Consider the following 20,389-nt stretch of genomic DNA (forward strand, 5'->3'; position numbering starts at 1 on the left):
GGTATTCCTTAACGTAAATCATTTTGAAGTCTAAATGACCTCACACTTCAATAAGCTTACGTTCAACAGCAGATTTCATGTATGAGCTCTGAAAATGTTTCTCGTTGTGGATTACTTGATTGAATATTGCCTCACCCATTAATGGACTATCAAGTGTGAAAAAGATAAATGAAAAGTCTGGCCAGTGAAAGCCGATCTGCTGGTCGGGGCAATTTCACTCACTGCAGCATTTATTGAACACATTGACCACACAGCTGTGTGACATCTCACAAGCCAATCCAATTTAATTTGCTTTAGTGCAGAGATGCACAGCTAATTCCTTATTCATGAGCTGATTGATTTTGCTTTTTAAAAAACTCTTCCAAATCTTTGTGATTTGATAATTAAAATTGTGCTCAGTGTTCAGCTTCAGCCAGCTGCTGTCTGTAATGTCTTAGTGAGATGAAGCTTCTGCTGTGCAGCAAAGGTGTTGAGATGCTGATTTTGACAACATATTTTATATTTGGAAGTTTTCAGATCACTGTAGTAACAGTTTGTCTCAGTGGTGATGTACTGCGTGTCCTTATCTGTCAGTGCATCATTGAGACGTGGTGCAGCATACAGTATATGTTTGTTGAGAAGTGCTGTTCTGTTGTCTGCCACTAGATATTGCTCTTGAGTCTTTGACTATTTGACAGTTTGATGCAAATTCTTATTTGTTTCTGTCATATTTCTTTATCAAGACAAGTAATGCTCCAAGTGTTTCTGGTACTCAGATCTTTCTTTTTGTGTAGGCTCAAAAAGATATGTTAATTAAAGTGTGAATTTATGATTAAGTATAGTTCATAACTGTTATAAATGTGTTACCTTCCAATTATATAGTCATTAACCATCGCTCTGTCGTATCAACCTTTTCCTGCATTTAGCTGAAATGTTGTGGTAGAAGTCGTATCTGCATACTTACACAACAACATTTCACCTCTGAGTAATCATAGTCCATAAACTAAACGCTCACTATGCACGCTGTATTTTTGCAAAGCCTTATTCCTAATTGTGACGGTTTTCTAATTTCCTATCGTAGCAGACTGGAATTGTGTTATTATATCTTCACTCTGCCATACAGCAGCCAGGAGGACAGCAGTGGCAGTAGGCAGTAGAGTGAAGTATGAATGTTGACCTGGCTGTCCATCGTGCGTATCGACCTGAACCACCCTCGTCCAGCCCTCTGCTCTTATCTATATGTCTGTCTGTGGATTATCGAGCCGGCACTGCAGCAGCCCGAGCCAGTCACTCAGCTATAGTCTGCCCTCCATCCTCCATCCCTCTCTCCCTGGTTGACTGGGATTTGATCTGATAAAGAGGGCTGAGACTGAAGGCTCTGGTTGCAGTCAGAGACCAAGGTCAGCATTTTACGTTGAGTGGACAACACAGCGAGGTTAATACTGCTCAACTGTGGTCACCAGGAAGAACGGTGTAGTGAGTTTATCAGCACGTTGGGCCCTTCCCCTTTCCTCCTTCTTCATCTTCTATATAGCGACTGAACAATGGAGCGTTATCATTTTATTCGTCTCTGGAGAGGCAGAGTAGAGCTACATGCTGTAAGTGCTGGCAGTGTAACTGAGTGATTGAGAGTAAAGAGAGAGAGGGCTGAAACAGCAGTTATACTTCTATCTGACACCGCTCTTTGTGCCCTTCCAAGCACACCCACGTAGCACAGTGCACACTGTTAAAACAGGATCGCTTTGCATACATTAAGAGAACAGACAGGGACACTCCTTATTGGGCAGCTTCGGGAAAAGGACTGATTTGAATGCTCAAGACTTTTGAATTGGACGTCCTGTAACTCACTGGTGAGTAACAATGTGGCAGCTTGTATGACTGAGAGTAGCCATCAGAGACGCGCTGGGAGTATGCTGAAAAGAGTGATAAGAGGAGGATGAATCAAATGCATGTTTATACTGTTGTCTTTAGAATGACTTGTTTTGCAGCTGAATTCCAGTCTGTTCAGTCTTTGTCTTTTCAAAACCGCAACAAAGTGTATCTTAAGTGTGTAATGGTTTTATTAACTATGTGTTTATTTCCTTTCATTATATTTAAATGTACAGAAGCATGATGAAAAGCACACTTCTATTTTTCATTCCCATTCCATTCAGAATGTGTTTATTTCAGTGGTGATTATACAGATTATTGAATGTCATTCTAGTGTTGTTTTTGGCAGATGTGCATGAAGTGCAGGGAAAATGTCCTTCAAGTATCAAAAGTAAAACTAACCATTTTGGAGCAGAGTGACCGCTCTCTCTCTCTCTTATTGTTAGAATATTACTCAGTTATTAGATTATTTCTATTGTTTGGTAGTTTCATCTATAGCAACGCTTTATATTTTAACTGGTCACATTTTGTATGTCAAACAAGGTAGGCAATGTAGCTAGTAGGTATGGGATGATATGATAAGTTAAAAAAAAGTTACCCTGTCCATCATAATTACAATTCACAATATGTTGATAATCATCAAAACAGTCTCTTAAAATTGCACTAAAACATAATGCAATCACTTTAACCTTACATTTTGTTGAAAAATAAATATTTCTGTTGCATCATAGAGAGGACACACAGCTTTATTTGGTGAAAAACAAAATCTTAGATAAGTAACCATAAATCATAAGGTCCTCATGCATGAGTAAAAGAAAAAAACTAAATGGTGGTAACCTCATCTCCCTGTCATTCTGCGGCATGGAATCATCGTGCATGGGCCTTCAGCCACGGTGACAGGCTGAGGCAATTCAAAATAAATCAGGAAACCAGTACAGGACTGTACGTCAGGGAGCTGGACAACTTTTTCAAGTCATTCACGGAAGTATATTTGCATCTTGATTATCTATGATTTTGATCCCAATTTTGATCCCAATTTTAAATTCCACATTGATTTCCCTCATTTCCGAGTAGTTACAAACATTTGTTTTTCATTTAAATTTTGTTACAAATATATTATAAGTACAAAATGAAAACTATATAACAAGTAATTAATACATATTTAATCTACTATTGTTGTACTTTGTACACATTTATTTTCTACAGAGGGAAATTGTATACCCTAAATCCCTCTCTTCCACGGAACTAAAAATAAACATGTACAAAGTGATCAGATAACACGTTTTACAGAGTTTAGTTTGAACCACTGGATTACAGAATAATTTGTGTTATTCATCCTTTCTTTTCTGTGGACACATTACAGCTGCTTTCTTACAGTTCAGTTGTTTGCTGGTGTAAGGTTCCATTCCATTTGAATGGTGTACATGTTGAGATCTATTCCATGCAGTGGAGTGAATTGCTGTAGGGGAGGGCTAATGCACAATTCAAATGGTGGTGGTTACACCCTGAGATCTATCAGACATGGTATCATCTCCACAGCGTTGAAGAGGTGTTTACTTGCAGTGCGAGTGCCTTCAACTCCTGGGGTATGCTAACGAGATGTGTAGGAGAGAGTAGATGGATGAGAAAGAGCAGCGGAGGATAAAACTCAAGGGAAGAGGGCAACAGCAGCTGGATACATTACCTGCATGTTTGTGTGTGTGTGTGTGTTTGTGTGTGTGGTGGAGGTACTGTCAGCGTAATCTGTGAGTAGACTTCCGGAATCCTTACCCCCCCCACACACACACACACACACACACACAAAGTCTGTTTATTAGCTGATAGAAGGCATTTGTAGCATGGCGTAGTCATCAGTCTTTCCAGCTGTTCGGTCACAGCCCAGTCTTTACTTCCATTTCTTGTGTCATGAATGATGTCTCCTCAACACACTCAATCTCTCCCCTCTTCATGTGATTCGACTGCTGTCACAGCATTTCCTGTTTAAGCTGTTTACAGCAATCCTGCTTTGTAAAATGACTATATTTTGGAGCTGAGCTGCTGCTGGACACCGTTGTCCAAGGGTTGGACAAAATATCGATATAGCTATATGATTATCCATACACTGGCGCCAAATATTGATATGTTTTATTAAAACATGCGGGTGCTCTAAACAGATTACTCTGACAATTTGACTTACCAGACTCACTACGTCATCACTTCTTGTGGTGTAAACTTAATTGACACACTGACAGATTGTGAAGAATATTGTGAGCCATAGTTGTGTCCTTCCTTTCTGCATTCATGTAGTTTAGCCTTTTCCCAGGTTGTGGTTGTGTTCACATTGAAATAATGACACACATGGACATGGACAAGGTGCAGACAGTGTGTCAGGACAGATATTGTGATGTGTTTTTTTTGAGGATTGTCTTACAATGTACTATTGTTGTCATGGGCAACGTATCGTGAATTGTATTGTATCGTGAGTTATTCTGTGATTTCCACCCTAGTTGTCCCACAATGCAATGTGCAGTGTAAATGTAGCAGCTGTTGCTCCAAGATCATCTCTGTTGAAAACAGTAGCACATCCCTGGAGGTAATTTTTTGTGACAATTTATGAAGTTTTCAGATTTGAACTTCAACTTTATTTGTCCCCAAAGGGCTATTGGCATGCATTGCTTGTAGATGGAAGCAATTACAAAGTGATGCTCCATAATGACACTCATGGGTGCATACATTCAGTCCCTGCAGCAAAATATGTTGCATACTAACTAGGGCTAATCTGCTTATTACTTTCATGATCAATCGATTAATTGTTTAATCATAATTTTCTAGATCCCAAAGTGACATCTTAAAAATGCTTAATTTGTCCATCTAACAGTCCAGAGCCCAAATATTCTCCATTTATGTCATATATGACGCCAGAATCGCCAATCGCCAGAATAAGTGTCAGCCAAGTACCTTTTATGCCAAGTTAAATCTTTACATTGCTACATGTTGCAAGTTTTTGTTTGTAGGTTCAGTTTCTCTTTTGTCACAACAGCATGTTTATGCTCTGGTTAGATTAAGGCACAAACTGAATTGGAGTTAGGAAAAATATATATATTTTGGTCACCACAGACATGGCTGAACATTTTCAAGCTCTCCTTCGAAATATCAAGCGGTATAAGGCTTACAAATGTTGGAATCCAGATTCAAACCATGGTTTCTTATTTGGCAGCCTTGTTGCCAGTAACTACACAAATGCTATACATAGCCTATGACACGTGCGAATATGGATGTATCGGTGGTTTTCAGGAACATAAACTGTCAAATAGTTGAGTGTAAAAATCAGGACATAGTATATTCTTCATTCTGTCACCTATCATGACATAATAGGCAATGTTAAAGTCGCAACACTTCCCCTCCGTCCCTTTCAGCCATCACTTACTCATCTTTGTTCTCCTTCCTTGCTCACTACTATAAAATCTCTGTCTCCCTCCTCATTCTCCCTCCTCTGGCTTGCTGTGCATGCTGTGCATTGCCTGCATGACTGCAGAGGGAATGGAGCAGAGAGGGCGTCCAGTTCAGGGTAGTGCTCTGACGGCAGAGCTCTGCTGAGGAAACGCATACATTAGAAGAGAGCAGAGGAGAGGTGAGCGGAGAAAGCGTGCCACTACAGGGAGGGAATGTGACAGAAGAGAATATGATTACATGGGTTATGGCTAATGCTTTGTACCTGTGGTTTTACTTGCTGCTCTAGGGCCTCTTACATGATGTATTAGGGAGGTTGGCTGGCTTTAATAATAACCATCGCGAGCCTAATGCTCTCAGAGGCAAGGGGACACTTCAGTGATCGCATGCAATTTTAGCCCCACCTCAGCAGCCCCGACACAGCAGAAGCGGGAAAGAGGGTGTTTTGAATGAATCGACGCCTCGGTGCACAGCGGAGGACGTCAGCAGCAGCAGCACTACCAGCTGAGAGGAGTACTCACACACGGGCACCAGTGAGAGGAGCAGAGCAGAGCGCAGCAAATCACAGACCTGCAGCTAACATGTTGGGCCAACCAGGACAGTCAACCTTGCACATCCCTTACAAGAGGCAGCCAGTGTATCGTGCGACTCAAAGGTGTGTATCTCTGCCCCATCTTCCGGCACGTATGTGGGATTGTACGGCTGCGTAGCTAATCAGGAGGTGTGTCTGCTGTAGCTCTCCTCCAGCCGCAGGATATAAAGTGCCTCTGGTTGCATGCTGTTAAGTGTTTGGACAAAGTGGATGTGCAGGCAGTAGAATTTGCACACATGCTGAAAGTGTCCGTTGCCTTTTTTTGTGGCTAAAAAAAAGCAGCCGGCCGCGTTGCCTTTACAGACCTTTGAATTGCCTTTGAGGAATGCAGTTATCAATGTGTACTGATTGAGTAGCCTTGATAAGATGATAAGAAGGAGTGGGGGCGAGAGAGAGAGAGAGAGAGAGAGAGAGAGATGCTCACTGCAGTGCCTCATGATCACAGGTCACTGACTGCTGTGTTAATGTCAGCAGAACTGTGATCTCTTTGGCTGATTGTGATGCTCCTCTATATACATGCTTAATTTGCTTCTATAGGTTAGGCAATCGTGGAAGTTTGATGCAGTCCCCCCCACTTCTTCCCTCAGTGAGCCAGAGATACACTTCTCAAAGGTATGCACGTGTTTACATGGATTCTCAATCCTTAACACAGCTGCTATGAGGGCCCAGTCCACACACACACACAGATCCACAGAGATATATCCAGGCGTACACATGCAATGTCACATCTGCTGCATATTACCTGTGCACTGTTCTGTGTTTTGGCGGGCTATTTTGTTAGCTTTTTGATGAAATTCTGTGTTGTTGGAAGTCATGCAAGACCAAATGTCATGTTAGCATAGATGTGAACATTTCGCCTGTTAGCCTCAAATGACCTGAGAACATATGTTGCTTTATGATAACAAGAAAGTCCAGGGACTTACCCAGGCAACTTTTGTCAGATGTCCAAAAATATGAACTGGCAACCTCCAGTTTTTAAGCTGCTCTTATGCTTTCTTCTGTCAGTTTTAGTTGGGTTGTGACACGGAAATCATGCCACAAACAGACCCAAGCATTCATTGATCTGTGCACAAGATATCAAGCTCATTACCATTCTGTCAGGGTCTGGATGTGAGCCGCAGTGATAAGGTTACACAGCTTATTTATCATTCCCTCATGTGCTCCCTCATTGGTCAGCCCTCTCGCTGTGCATGAGGCCTCAGAGGCAGCGGGGCTGCCAACACAAGACTGCAGAATTCACCTACATGTACAGTATGAAGAGAAGGTAAAAGAGGTTGGAAGTTTTGAGTCAATATTATTCAGTTCATTTTAAACTAACATCACCTCTTTTGTGTTTGTGTAGTCAGGTCTGTTTTTAATAGATTATGTAACAGTTTCAGTTCAGTCTGGCTCTGCTCAATGTGTTGGATAACATCTGATTTGGTGTTCAGTTCACCAAGTCAGTTCCAGTAAGGCTGAGTACAGCCCAGTCACACCCAGCCCAGATCACAATTCCCCTTTCATCCCTCTGCCACTGGGTGAAATCTCACCAAAAGACACAGCGCTTCATTTGCATGCTCAGCTGATAATAGAGGTCATGTCTTTGTTAAGTGCTGCTCGGAATGGCCATACCAATTCAGCTTGAAAAATGACACACCTAAAATTGGTGCAGTGGACAGAAAAGCCACGGATAGAGGGGAGAGAGGAAGGAGGAGACCTCTCTTTAACCACAGACATTCTGCACATTTCCTGGGAGACTTAAAATTTCTAAGAATAGACAGTGATGATGACTAGCAGAAGGTTGAGGTATTTAAAAGGGAGTACATTCTCTGTGTACTAAGATCGTGACCTTTTAAATTCCCCAAATTGTGATTTAGATCAGCCTCTCTGTGAGTCGGAAAGAAATTCGAGGAAAGGGTTCGATCCTGCTGGCCGATTTGAGCTTTAGAGCTGTGCACCAGATGTGGCCTACCTTCCTCCTCTGATGTCTGACTTAATGAGCCTCCTATGTCTCCATGAGCTTGTCCCACACTCTCAGGATACGCAGATCTAAAAATAGCATCTCAATTCAGTTACCCTCTGCCAGCCAAGTGGAACCTCACCTAATTCATTTAATCCTTCTTTTTGATTTCCTCGAGAAAATGACGATGTGATAGCTTGCGCTCGACAGCAGCCAAGAGGGACAGATAAGAGTGGGCTTCAACCAATGCAGTGCAATGTGGCGGTCAGGTATTTCACGTCACTTCTATATAAAAAAAGGCGCTTTTGAGTTCTAAGCCCGAGAATAAATAGACAATTTAAAGGGAGCAGATTGTGAGGGAAACCTGCGGCGCTCTGATAGCTTTGTGCACAGCATGTTTGTACTGCATAATAAAACAAGACAATGACATTGAAAACATCCGTTTGCATCCGAGTAGATGTGTGTTCTTTGGCCACTGGAGCATCGGTGTGTGCTGCCTGCGAGTTGTTCATTGCCACTGATCAGCATTGCAGTCATCGGGTAGCGGTGTTGTCTTAACCCTATGTGTCACTGTAACTCCCCAGTGGGACTGTGTTCAGTGACTGCTCTCTTTTGCTGTGGTGTGTGTCTGCTCGGATTCTGTAATGAGAACTGCAGGAGAGAGGTCTCTGCAAGGCTGAAGCTGGTCTGGACGCAGTTAGCTCCCAGCAGAGAACGGATATACACACACACACACAGACACACACACCCACACAGACACACACATACACACACACGCACAGGCTGACCCAATCTCCAAGACCTGCAAAGAGTTGATTGTGGGCTGAGGAGAAAGAACCTGCCGTATGAGAAGTCAGAAATGTCTTTGTACACTGTACACACTGATGCAAACACTGCTGTAAAGACCGGCCTGCTGCAGTAAAGTGTGCTGCGCTATAGGAGCTCGGACACCCTCAGGGCCAAGATTCTCTGCAGCAAAATTTACCAGACTAATCAGATTTCTCTCATACTGTAGCCTCTGTATGTTTCAATGTGTTGACTTTATCATTTATAATCATCAAGGGTCTTAGCAATGCTTACAGCTGGGAAGAAATATATATATATATATTCCACCACTGTCATCTTACTGACATAAAGCTTGTTTAAACAAACTATTGTTTTGTGTCAGGCACGCAAAACAATAGTTTGTTTAAACAAGCTTAATGTGTGTGGCGGACCAAGTTTCGAGGTAGGAGGATGGTATTTAGCGGTGGAATGACATAATAATGCCTCTGACATGATTGTGTAAGGGATTTAGACATGTTTCACAGCATGAGGGTTAGCTGAATCCGATTGTTGGAGGATCCAGTGGCTGTTTATCTGCCCCTCTGCTTTGGACAAAAGCGCTGGCATGTGACGTGGCTTTCATGAAACAGTATTGGAAAAACCAGGGATTACCCTGGTTCAGATAATGTAATCCTTAAGGACACAACCAAAATCAACTACTTCTGTCCTGTTTTGTTTCTGTCCATTTTAAAGACCCCATGCTAAAAGGGATGACAGTGTGAAAACCCTGTGTCTTCAGGCAGTGAGATGGACGTTACCTATTTATTATTATATTCATTTATCCTTGTATAATATCATTTTTTTTATATTTAGAGAGAAATAGATTAGAGGAGTTGTGGTTGAGCTTATTATTGCTTAATTACTTAAAAATCCATCCCCTACGAAGGTCTTGTCCCAAGAGCATCTTAATGATGTGCAAAAAGTGCAATTATTGATCCACTAATAAGAGGATAAGGTGCTCTGCCATGATTGGCTTTTACACCTCCTTTTACCATTAAACTCACAAATGTGATGTCATCAAAGGTATCCAGCCAATGACCTACCCACCCAGTCACTGGAAGTGCAAGTCACTCAGATGCAGCACTGGATTTAAAAGAGTAAATAACAAAGTAAAATGATGAATTGCATCCAGTGATTCACTCAGTAACTAAGTTCCATTGTGGGTAATGTAGGCATTGTATACTCGTGTTGAACTCATTATGGACGATCCTCTGGAGCCACAAAAAGCAATATACTGTTTTGTTCACATATGTAGTAGTAAACCTGTAAACCCACTTGTGGAAAATTGGTGGAGTTACCCTTTTAATAACAGCACAAGGTAAAAAGGTGGAGATTCTGTCTCTGACCTAGTCAGACAGTTTCTTGTTCAGACATATTTAGAGTAGCCATCTAAAAAGATTGATGGCCTATTTTTGTCATGCTGTTCCATTATAATTTGAGGTTTTTATGTGAGGTTTGATTTATTTTTGATGTTTGGGGATTATGGGGATCAGAGATCAGAGATCAGACGGATAATCTGACCACGAACATATGCAATTTGTGTGTGTGTGTGTGTGTGTGTGTGTGTGTGTGTCCTGTGTATGTAGTATGACAGATTGCCAATATGTAGCTGAATCAGACAGAGTCATGCTGCAGATCATTCATTTGTACGGCCCCAGGGAGCAGACAGTTCTTTCGGGCTTGACGACGAGGAAAAATGCTCGGAGTTAGTGTGGTAGATGATGACTGCTGCTGCATGGGACAGGCACTGAGAACTTGCCGGTAGGCCACCTTTGTTTCAATACATATTCTCTATGTGCCATATGTGTTAAAGATTGACAGGTGGAAGGTGCCGGGGCTAATGAGGTGTTGATGCTCAGCCTAGTGAACATACTAGCTTAGTAAAGCATTCTGCCGCACTATGTTTAGAAGAGAAGGTCTTTTTTTTGTCTGCTTTTTGTCAAATGGTCTAATAACCAGTGAATAGAAGGATTTGTTGTTTTGATCAGACAAAACAGCCAACAGATAGTGTCTTCACTTTTGTTTCGCAACTATGCATTCTGGTCTTGTTTTACTTCTTTAAATGACAGCTGTGAGTGATTTATTGTGTCATCCTGAAGGTGTCATCTCCGACTGACATCTGCGCTGCAGAATACACAACAAGCTGCTTCACAATCAATCCTCTCGAAGCCCTAAACAGCGGCATAAGTAGGCACTTCACGTGGATGTACACACTCATCTTTTAGGAGCATACCTAAGAGGCTGTGCACTGATGGACCATCTCAGGAAGGAATGCAGAAGCAGTGTTATCACAGGAGCGTGTCTTTGTATGAATATCAATGGCGAACGCAGTTAAGTGCGAGTGTGATGGAGGATTTTATCCCAGAATTCGCTTTGGCCTTCCCGTCTAAGTTTGCTGTGGCACTCGTCAGAGAAATGGTCGAGAAACATATTTAATCTGATAGGATGAGCTGAAAAGCCGGCTCTGTAAATGCATGTGTAAAGTGTTCACGTGAATGTTCAATAAACTGTCTCACTGTAAACACAGATTGTGAGTGGAGGTCACATGATTTCCCAGAGTAGATATGGATATCATGAGTCCTATGAATCGTCAGTTGCTCTGTTGTTCTTGAACACTGCAGTGCTGTGATATTTTGGTAAGAATCAACTGGAAATATTGGGTGTGTACAGGATGTCTCTGATCTGGAACAAATTAGATCTTTCTGTTGCTGTTTCCACTGCCTCGGCTCATAAGTTACCCAGATGGTTGAGTAGAAGGAGTGGACAGAACTCTTTATCTCGTCCGATTATGTCTTTGTTATCGTTCAGAACCTCAAGTTCTCTTAATATTCTTCTTTTTATTCTGCTGACAGTGCGGTGATCATTTAGCGAGTTAAGCCTCCCTACACGTGGGTGGATCTCCCTGAACGGTTTCAAGGGTGAGTTGGTCAAATTCAAATGAATAACTACTTAAAGTTTCTTCTTGTCTTGTGGTGAAACTTACACTATTTGTCTTAATTTCACACGATGCTGGTCCTTATTGTTATGTTTTCTCCCTAGGTCACCTTAAAGACTGTTTTTGGTTATCTAAAATTTTAAATGCTTCCAGATTCAGTTAGTTACTGTTAGTGCTATACAGTAAGGTGGTTTTGTTTTGTTTAGCTATGGATAACAGAACTATTACACCATTCTCAGTGGTCTTTCCTACTCGGAGCTTGCAGTTCCTGAGCCCTCAATCTCCTGCCTGACATTTTCAGCTTTAACATACCCCCACACTTCACATCCCCTTCTGTCCTACATCGCACAGCGAACTGATTAGCTGTGTTTGGCTTTGCTGTGTGGGTTGGACACTTAAGCAGATGCTTTAGTTCGGCAGCCACAAGTGTGCAGTCTCAGGTTGTTGAAGAAAGTCATGATGTATCATACTCGTTCGATTTGAAAGGGTCATTTGGTTGTGGCAGTGTGTATTGCAGACTGCATTAGATCGGCAGATGAGGACTGTATTTCAGTCCATCTGAATGGCTGATTGAGGAGGATAACAGCATTGTATAACACATTAAATTACATTCTGGAAATCTTCTACAATGTCAGTAGGAGAAGATCAGAGTCAGCGTGGGAAAGAAAAGGCAAGAAATTATGTTGGGTTGAGAGATGGAACATAATTACATGAGTTTGATTACATTCATTCTAATTAGGGACCACTGCTGATCATCCAGCCCGCTGCGCCGGCTGGCAGTTGCTATCTGTGAATCATTCTTGTCAGGTTCCCTCAGCCTGTTTATCAATTCAGAAAACAGAGTCAGACAAAGTCCTTCTTCGAAACTGGCGACTTTTACCTGACCTGAAGTAATTTGCTTGGACCCAGACCTCAGCCTGCTTCACTGGACTGACTACTAAGTTGACTAGTGGCGTTTTTTTGTGGCTCTATTCGGTTTGATTCAGGACATCAGCCCAGCGCGACAAGGATTTACACTGCCATTACAACAGGTTTACCTGTTTGAAGGTGTCTCTTTAACCGACGATGGGCTTGACATGTGTTCTGGTCAGAGGAGCAGCTGTGCACATTCACATTCATATACTAGTGGCAAAAAACTACCATGCAAGGGTCAATAACCGTTCATACACACAAATCAACAGCCACCGGGAGCAATATTTGGTCCAGTATCTTCCCACAGGACACTTGGACTACAGGATTGAGGGATCAAACCACTGACTTCCAGATTAATGGCCGTCTGCTCTACCAACTGAGCTGTAGCCCCCCCAGGGTAACAGAGGAATTCAACTTTTGGGTTCAACATGGCAAAATGACTTCACAATCCAAAAACACAGATTGCTTTTTAACATTTCATCTGTATTGCCTTGTTGTCAAAACCTTCTTCATCACAAGCTGATTTCCATCACCATCACCAACAAATGTTCACCCTCTATAGGACTGTGTTTTTTTTCTGCCTTATTAAACCCAAGGTCTTGCGCTTTAAATACCTCTATAAATGCTGAATGGTCTGATTTTGATGCTTGTTTAGGTATCAAAAGATCTACAGCAACCACGATACACAAAATATTTTTTGCCTCAAATGCCTCATTTGTATGTGCTACTTTCCCTGGATTCTCCTCTCCACGTTTCCAGTATCACTTCCTGTCTCCCATCAGCAAAGCCTTTGCTGTCAAATCCAATTTGCAGCCTCATGTTTTCAGCAAGTGCAGCCTGTTTGGTATCACCGCTTGTGAAAGTAAATTGGTGTGATGACATTAAAACCACAAATGTGCTTACATCAGCCAAGCATATTTGTTGAAAAAAGTGCTACCACAGTAAATAAGCCTTTAAACCGATGAGACGCATGCATTAGGTCTGATTTGGGGTATTTTATTGTCCGCCCACAGTATGCCATGACGTGTGGGTGATATACAAACAAGGAAAACCTTGCAGTATGATTCTAGCTTTACAGTACTACATGATTAAAATGTTATACTTGATATTTGTGGGGGGTTTTTTGCTGTTTTTTTTTTTTTAACATCGTTACGCAATCATTGTTCCAATGATAGCAGGAAGAGGATTTCGAACAGAAAACTGCATCTGCCTTTCCCTAAATGACTTTCAGATATCTTGATCAGACAGTGTTTTTGAAGAGGAGTTGTGGAATGCTGTTGGGACTAAAACTGTGGGTGAGTCCTGGCTGTTTTGTGCACAGCACAGTAATGGTGCTAATGCTTGCTTTGTGTACAGCAGCACTGCAGCTTAATAGATCCAGTGTGCACTGACATAGAGGACGTGCAGCTGTTTCTGTTGTCCTGCTGAGTGCTGACACGTTGTTTTCACTTTGTGGTCGTGTACACTGAGATGACCTGTCTATGCTTCATCTTTCATGGTCAAATTCCTTTACGTCTCCTTCTCACCTACAGTGGCTGAAAGCTATGCACTGCAGCCACAGAGCCTCTGGAGAATGGAGGTCAAAGGTCAACATGTTACTTTATTAACCTGTGATTTCCAGAGGAAAGTGGCTCATGTTGTTCTTAAGCTGATCTGAGATTGGCTGAGACCTTTGATGATAAAGTCAGTGAGTCAGTGCTTTGGAGGTGTGTCTGTAGTGTGTATATGTAGTGTGTGTGTTGTGTTTGTGTGTGGGAAATGAAGCAAAGTGCCTTTGAACCGTCACTATTGATGTGCTGATCACAGTGGGGCGAAAGACCGTGACAGGAGAGAAAACAGATATTGGCTATTCTCATTTCATTTGTTTCAGAGGTGGTGAGAAGAAGATTAGTTTTCTGTCAGTTCATCTCTTTACCTTACTGATTAAACATTTTAAGATGGTCTGTTTATCAGAAAATTACATCCGTTACTTTGAGTTATATTACTTGAGCTCCACTAATAACATCCGTATGCAAGTAAAGGTTACAGTTGAGACTAACAGCTACCCTGATGCAGAGTATCCCTCATCTCTTCTGCACTGTCAAGGATGTGTTGCTTTTGCTGATTGTGTGTTTTTTTTTCTTGGCAAAAGATCATTTGCTTTGCAAAATCTTCCCACCCGTAGCTTGAAAGTACCCAAAGAAGAGAAAGATCATATGTCAGAAGTCTCAAACCAGCTACTGTATGCTGCTGCTGCAATGTTTAAAATAACACAAGACAGGATTTGTACGTATAAGTTACTTGTACATTATGTTTATCAGATTGATCCTAAGACTTCAGATGCAATGCTGCAGTAGAGAAGAGTATCACACTCCCTCATTTCATCTAGTGTGTAGATATTCACTGTGGGAATTTGTATTGGGTTTTATGATTATATTTCTCTTTGGCCTCGAAGAGTAAGTCGTCCACAATTAAATAATGGAGCCTCTAAGATAGAATGTTGTGTTTTAAGGTTTTCACTACTTTTTCAACACCAAAATATCTACAGTGTTCGTCTGGCACACTTACTGGGTGGAATGATGCCGGATCTGAGCCAATTCTGTTTTGTTCTGTTCGCTCTTAGCTGACGTGGCCATGAAATGGCCTGTTTCTGTCTTCTGGTTTTGTCACCACAAACAACTGGAAATTTTGCCCGGGTCACCTTAAAGCTGCTGTAAGCAGTTGTCGTCGTTTCTGCTAACTTCTTGCCTGTTTTGTGCTTGGCAATTTCCTCCCTCCTCTCTACGTCACCCCATGAACGCACAGTGGGAAGAGCCAGACATTACAGCAAACAGAAGCTGCCCAAGACAGTCTTATCTAAACTAAATCTGTATGCACATGAATAAATGCCTGTACATTTTAGAAATACCTGGGTTGAAAACCAGCGAAGTTGTCACACACTGAAGATTCAGACAGTTCTTGTTAGCACGAATGAAGAGATGAAATAAAAAGGACTCCTTGTGGCTCCAGGTCATCATTATTCAGCAAGTGATGTGCAGGATAAATCTGTGGTATTAAATATTGACTTAAAGCTACAGGGACCCTTCATTGATTTATTCCCCAGAGTAATGCTTGCTCCAGAAAACTTACGAACTTTTTTCCTTTTGTCGCAGCACATCGCTGTCGCTACTGATCCCTGAAGATTAATGCTCTTGGAAGTCAGTTTTTATTGTCGTGGTCGGAGGCATTATAAAACCACAATTTCTTTGATGAGTTGCGTCAAATCAACCTTTATAAATATTTATCAGTCAGCTTAAATTTGTGCCAGTGGAGCAGAGGAAGTGCTGATGTGCTCACAGTCCTGTAGGTATCCATGTCTCGCTAAGGCCGTTTTCTCTCTGCTGAAGGCAGTTACTGGATCAGTTTCAGTTCATAACAGGCTTTAAGAAAGGCCACAAATAGCAAAGCCTCTTGTGCACAGGATATGAATATGGCATTCTGGCTCTTTGTAAGGCCTGTGTTTGTACGCTAAAGTTAAAGGGGGGATTTCTAAGATATGGCTAGAATCTCAGTCCAAACCATTCAAAGAAAAAAAAAAAAAAAAAACGTCAGCAGAATGTGAAGAAACAACAGTGTTGACTTTATTGTCCAAAACATCTATGTGCCGTGTTACTGAGATGTCTGCTGAAGTTAGCATTCTAACCAGTTAGCCCCGAACAACCCTGTCATGTTATACCACTGTGTACCACACGAGGTAGTAGACTAATTAGTCTAATAAGTACATTTAAAATAGAATAAAATCACAAAATGTCAAGAAAGGAAGTATTTTTACACCTACATTCCTACTAAAATAAAACAAATTAACAACAGCTGTATTCATGATCTCTTTGACTGAACCAAGACAAGCTTAATGTGAACCATGTGAACTCATAAAACACACTTCACTCCTCGTAAATAAAGAAGACTAAAAAAAAAAAACGTTCTTGGTTTGTCTTTCCACAATCCTGTCTGGTTTGTTCGAGATAAATCACCAATTCACAGAGTAAGATGTGAAAATACTCTGACTGCACATGTCATCTTCGCCCGCGGCTGATGCCAGACTCTTGCTCCTGTGTTGCTACATGATTCTCATGTCCTTGCCTGCCGTTCCCTCTTGTCCTCAGAGTCATAGTCCTGGTCAGATCCCCTCCACACTACATCCACTGTTTTTAATTTGGCATCCGATAGTCTCGGAGATTGTAATCAGTCCCAGTCCGGTGTCCAGGAGTGTTCGCTGGGAGGCCGAGCCATGTTGCTGGGGGTGACTCCCTCCATCATCCAGGGTTGCGGTGCGAGAACATTCCCTTCAGTTACCTAACTCCACGGCCAACAATGGCTACAGCAAAGAGTTGGCTATAGTGAGCAGCAGTGTGTAGTTTTGGAGTTACCTTTACCTTTTAATCCACCATTACCAAAGTCTTTTTTTTTGCTCTCCCCTTAGCGTTTGAAAAATAGCTTTACCAGTTAAGCAGACACAAAACGAGATGTAACTGATGTGCAACATCTATTTTGGCAAAAAGGTTTTAGTTCCCAACATTTTCATTCAGCGAGATGGTTCTTTGTCCGATTTAGTTTCTGTGCATGGAGAGAAGTGTTTCCTTGGGTCTTGATTCTTTGTTAATGGCCCAACAGAGGCCTTTCTTGCATTCACTGCAATACAATTAGCAGTTGCCTTGCTTATGTTTTGGAGCAACATGGCCTAAAGGACTATTGTGACTGCAGTGAAATGTGCTGTGTCAGACCAGAGTGTGTGCTGAATGTTAATAAGGTGATGGCTCTTTCAATTTCTGCCAAACCCTCTGTTTGACAGGGTTACAGACCCTGGCAAGTCCTTGCACCTGTTTCTGCTCTCCACTGGGCCTGTTTGAGCTCGTCTTTACTGCTCTTTGCGCAGTGCTGCTTGAGTGGTTTGCTGGATGGCTACCGGCTCCATAAAAGCAAAGCTCAGGAGGAGGAGGAGGGTTTTTCATTGATGCTATTTTAAATGACTGTACATGCGTGTGTAGAGGGGCACAACTGCTCTCCAGTGGGGTCGTATTAAGTGTGTCATACTGTCAACTCAGCGTGGAGTTTCTGCAGTTACAAACAATGAAGATGATGATGGTGATAGTAGTAAATGAGTGCAGTGACAGGGAAAGGCCAGTCAGTCAGTGTGTGCTTGGTTGGATTCCCTCATTTGTGGAACCTCCCGGTAACTCTTTAGTAGAGACTGCCTGGACGATTCCTGCACAAATGTCAGAGAAGTGAAGTTGAGCGAGGCTGCTGCTGCAGTGCTCTGCTATGAAACTGATAAAGGTCAGTCAACATGTGCAAATCCTGCTGCAGAATGTTATCTCCTTAATGGCTCCCTGTGTCTAGATACTGCGCTCAAACAACTCCTATTAAAGCTTAATTAATTTTGCCCGCTGGGTGCTGGGATGCTACAGGATGTTTCTGGAGATTCATGATATCTCTCTCCCACGATGTCACATCCCGTCTCACATCCACTCTGCCCGGGTGGGGTGTTGTACACACAGAAATGTGAGTTCAGCAGTGGTTCATGGAACCTCATTTGACCTCACGTGGTTATATCTGCAGCTCCTTGTTGATTAGCTTTGTCTCATTCTTTGAAATCTGCAGACACATGTCATCTGCTCGCTAACAGCTTGCTGATATTAATGATGCATTTGGTACAGCTAATTGAATTGGGTCTGAGAATGAAGTCAGCAGTCCAGCTTGAAACAAACGATTCCCATCGTGTGTTCTCTGGTGATTATCTGCACAACATTGATTTTGTGTTTCAGAGATACAATGTAAGGCGACTACAGTATATGACATTCATTACACTATGATGGTTTATGAGATGAGTTTGTGTTCAGCTGCACACTCAAACAGTCAGTGGATGCCTTAATCGTCAGCTCAGCCTGGACCTTAATGTTTGTTTTAAATAGGGTTGTGCAGGATAAAAGAGTTGTGTTCGTGTCACATTAATCTCACAGAAATATGACATGAAATGTTCTTCATGCGAAAAATAAGATATTGTTGCCTTTTTGGTATCTATTTTTTTAAAACAGTTTATTGTACAATAGATACAATAAACTCTATTCTATATTGTACATCTTGGAGTGTGATCATGGAGGGAGCTATTGCCTCCATCAGTGTTATGTTTTTTTTATGTTGGTTGGTTGGATTATCAAGAGAATAACACAACAACTACTAACCCGTTTTTCATCAAACTTCGAAAATCTGGATCTGGATGAAGGCAATTCATGACTCTTGAGATAATATCAGGTATATTCAGGTTGCTGCTGTCTAAGAGTGAGTACAATTTGATGTATATCCAACTGAAAATGCAGATCTGGTTGATTTAAATAGTATTTATTTGATATTACATTAGGCTTGATTGAATTTAAAGTGGCTGGTGGGTCTTGGCAGAGGTATATACTCTACTGGGTGCCATTGTAGTTATAGAGGTTTTAAGAACTTGTTCCATTTTAACATTCCAACATCATTATATCATTAAATATGCCAATCGATAATCTTTGTAAATTTTTTGTTAAATGTTGGATACAAATCTGTCACATTGAATTAAATCGATAATGTGTTTTTGAAAAGGCTGATAAATTATTTTTCTTTTTCTTTTATCTTACGTTCAAACTCCGGGCCATGCCTTATTTTTCTTTAGCCTCTGTATGAAGCTCATATACATATTCATTCCACCCTGGCCTAATGTTTTGTTTCCTTTTTCCTTTTATGAAGTACTTACTGTTACTATTTAAGCAGTTTACTATTTGTTCATACATTGTAAATATATCAGAGTAGTGCTCATTGTTCATAAAGCACTGACTTTAAGTATTTTAAGTATTACATCTAATTCTCAATGTGTGGAATGTATTAACTGGATATGTGATTTATTACTGGAGACACATTAACCTATTTGGAATGATTTACCGTTATGTATAAAACTTGAATAATAAACACTTTGAAAAAACACATTGTATTTATGTTGAAGTTCCCCTTAACTGTAATAACTGAATAAACACATAATGTGTATGCACAAGTCTGGATTAATTTTGTTTAATTAAATGTAAGACTTAACTTAAGATATTTAATTTATTCACATGGATTCAACATGAATAGAATAACTTTGCAATCGACACTTCATGTTTATTGTTTTAAGTGTAGATTAGGTTTGGGCGATGTCTGCTGAATTGGCATTTAGTGATATCTACAGTGAAACATTGTAATAGACTTTAACATCATTTATGATTTTGAGGCAGCGTGTCCGCTCAGTGTTGTTGTCGTAAGACATCAGTTGCGTATTAGCTCACCACTGTAGCTGCCACTGTTATCCACCGTGGCTCTGACATGAGTCTCAACACCACATGTCCATAATTTCACTTTGTTCAGCATCATATGATTAAAACAACATTGGTCGACTACCCAAGGAAGCTACCCTGAGAATAAAAGTGTGTTAATGTATAAAAATGGCAACCATGGCACGCAGGAAAAGAAATACTGCTGTCACGATGCAGATAGAATCTTAATCTCATGTTCGGTTGCACAGGAGTCACAGGTGCTCTCACCGGCTCTCAGACCCTCGTGATTCATCCTGCTCCTTGAGTTTTCAGACACCGCATTGTCACTGTGATGCTTATTACTAAGGCGACATGGAGGAAAACAAGAGGCTCTTCTTGCTCATGTTCACATCATTGAAGATTATCGCTTGCCACGAGAGCTCGTGTTTCCATATGTCTCTGTGGGTCGGAACTTAACTTAATCACATTGTCTGAATGTATTTAAAGTAAAGAGAGTTGTCATGAAATTAAAAATGCTTCTAGATGAAAAGTGTGTGGGATCAAACAGCAAACTTCTCTCAGTAGATGCTCTTTCAGTTTCCTAATCCTTGCTGTCTATCTGATACAATATTTAC

The 20,389-nt window shown here is 41.3% G+C and overlaps 1 protein-coding gene across 24 annotated transcripts in view; it reads left to right on the top strand.

Moving 5' to 3' along the window:
• plekha7b (pleckstrin homology domain containing, family A member 7b) overlaps positions 1–20,389 on the top strand; it is a 75,710-nt gene that overhangs the window by 13,169 nt on the left and 42,152 nt on the right. For 4 of the 24 annotated variants that reach the window (XM_037095523.1, XM_037095529.1, XM_037095524.1 and 1 more), the window contains exons 1-2: positions 5,624–5,932; positions 6,407–6,481. The exons of 3 other annotated variants lie outside the window; for them this stretch is intronic. In XM_037095523.1, the coding sequence (XP_036951418.1) occupies positions 5,727–5,932; positions 6,407–6,481 (281 nt within the window). In that variant the 5' untranslated portion in view covers positions 5,624–5,726. Of the gene's footprint in view, positions 1–1,589; positions 1,830–5,621; positions 5,933–6,406; positions 6,482–11,491; positions 11,552–20,389 lie in introns of those variants that run through there. 17 more of the 24 variants (XM_037095530.1, XM_037095528.1, XM_037095527.1 and 14 more) reach the window with 10 other exon arrangements.

This window comes from Acanthopagrus latus, chromosome 4 (assembly GCF_904848185.1).
Source record: "Acanthopagrus latus isolate v.2019 chromosome 4, fAcaLat1.1, whole genome shotgun sequence".
NCBI lineage: Eukaryota > Metazoa > Chordata > Actinopteri > Spariformes > Sparidae > Acanthopagrus > Acanthopagrus latus.